The 2,222-nt window shown below is 42.7% G+C and overlaps 1 protein-coding gene across 1 annotated transcript; it reads right to left on the bottom strand.

The window, feature by feature from the left end:
* Window positions 1–729: 729 nt before the first annotated feature.
* Window positions 730–1,836, bottom strand: LOC100486055 (olfactory receptor 1). Its single transcript, XM_002940745.2, has one exon. The coding sequence runs from the start codon at window positions 1,829–1,831 to the stop codon at window positions 842–844; it is 990 nt and encodes a 329-aa protein (XP_002940791.2). The 5' UTR covers window positions 1,832–1,836; the 3' UTR covers window positions 730–841.
* Between the last annotated feature and the right edge of the window lie 386 nt (window positions 1,837–2,222).

Genomic DNA, 2,222 nt, shown 5'->3' with positions numbered 1-2,222 from the left:
GTACACAAAAGAACAAAGGAAATCCTGTGTTTCTTTTGATAGAGGACTCAGTGCAGTTTTTCTGTGAGTGCTTATGGTTGCATTTACAAAGACCTTTCTGATGAAGCTTACTTAGTTTTTACCTTTCCTTCTTCTTTAAAAGATCTTTTAGTTTTTATAGGACCAATCTAATCTTGAAACGATCGTACGATTTGTCCATTAACGAAAACAACCGTTTCATGCGATATTGTCTATTTGAAGCTAGGAAAACTACCTGCTTGGTCCTGCAAACAGTTAGACAATGGACAAATGTATTTTTCATCGATTTTCAAACCTGCCTGATGAATTTTCTGACCGATGTCGGGTGAAAAATCTGCCGATGTGCAGTCATTTGCTGTTTTCACGATACGATAAGTTGACGTATTTGCCAGAATTGGTCGTTAGGGAGAGAAAAATCTTAACGTGTATGGCCACCTTTAGACTCTTAGATACATTTTATGAGAAAAGCTGGCCATACGTTGTAAGATCATGGCTTATGCTCGGATCATAATCGGGTTCTGTGGAGACCTGTTGGGGAAGGACCACATGAATGGACCACAGTGGAGATGTACTTTATGGGTCAGATAATTGTTGGTCACAAATGGTCACAGCCTTAATGTTATGTGAAAATCTTCTCAGCTTCCCAGGGGACCTAGGAGTCCAAGTTTTAAGCCATAAGTAATTCCATGCATTCTGTCGCCCATCCATGGAGCTGAGATTTGGTCGAAAATCTCCTGTATTTAGTGTACAGACTGAACGACGTTGGATCAGTACTTGTTTTCCTTGTTCGTTGCACTGTTAAAAACCAAAAATACAAAAACCTTTAGTTGACAATGACACTTACTGAGATAGGGTTTTTCACTTTGATAACAATCTTCTGGAAGAACCTTGCGATGGTTTTTCGGATCTCCTTAGTCCTTAGACAGTAAATGATTGGGTTTGCCATGTGCGGAACGAACGTGTACAAGCAAAGAAGCAGAACGTTCAAATCCTCCTCCAGAATTAACTGAACCTGATTAGAAATGTACACGAATATCCTGGGTATGAAATATAAACCGATGACCAAGAGGTGAGTGGCGCAGGTATAAAATGTTTTCCGCCAGTTTTCAAAATGGTCCCTCGAGCAAATGGCCTTGATGATGGCAATGTAGGAGAATATGATAAAAGTGAAAGGCAACAGGAGAACGAACATAGCCAGGCCGAACGCCAGGCGTTTCACGAAGGTAACGTCCGCGCATGATAACGCAGTGAGGCCCGTATTGGTGCAGAAACAGCTTTTTATTTTGTTTTTGTTGCAGATCGGTACAGTCGAATCCAAGATGGTGATTACTGCAGAAATGGCTCCGGCAAAGATCCAGAAGAAACAACAGAGAATGGCGGTGGTTCTGTTGGTCATTATGCAAGCGTAGCGCAGAGGGTGGCAAATTGCTATGTAACGATCCAAAGCCATTAACATGATTATGTAGGCGTCGAAGCTTCCGAGGAAATGTACGCAGAAGAGCTGTAAGAGGCACACGCAGTAGGGGATAGATCCTGCACCGAACCAGTACTTTGCAATAATTTTGGGCAGGGTTATCGTGTCAAACAGTAGGTCGGACACAGCAAGGTTCACCATAATCTTGTACATCGGCTGATGCAGGTGGCGGCTAAAAGCGATCAGAAGGATCACCGTCGCATTGGCGAACAAAGAGATGATGTAAGCAAGAAACAATCCAATGGAGACTGGGACATCGTAACTCTCATCAAGTCCCGGAAAGCCAAGCAGGATAAATTCCGACACCCGTGTCCGATTCGCCATTGACTGATGGATCATTCCTGTAGTAGAATCTTCCTGAAATTGAAAATGACAGCAAGATCAGCATTTAAAGGAGATGTATCATGTAAAAATTTATAAAGTACCTGTGCATTATACTCCTAGAAGTATTATGCTTAACAAAGTTGTGTTTCGGACTGATTTATTGAGAAGTTCCCCCAAAACCCTGATAGCCCCACCAATCTGTTACACTTCTGGTTGGCTGAATTCTCTGGATGTGCAGTCGGGCCGGCGGCAATCAGCACACTGCACTGAAGTGATTGGTTATCCCCTCCTACTGTGCATTAGGACACGCCCACACGTCATTTGAAACACGGACCTGAGAAGATCTATAGGGAGCTCTAATAAAGGGGCCATTTCATATTATATACAGTGGCTTGCAAAAGTATTC

Source organism: Xenopus tropicalis, chromosome 2, assembly GCF_000004195.4.
Source record: "Xenopus tropicalis strain Nigerian chromosome 2, UCB_Xtro_10.0, whole genome shotgun sequence".
In the NCBI taxonomy this organism is placed as follows: domain Eukaryota; kingdom Metazoa; phylum Chordata; class Amphibia; order Anura; family Pipidae; genus Xenopus; species Xenopus tropicalis.
The sequence above is the reverse complement of the archived record's forward strand: the minus strand, read 5'-3'. Positions and strand labels throughout refer to the sequence as shown.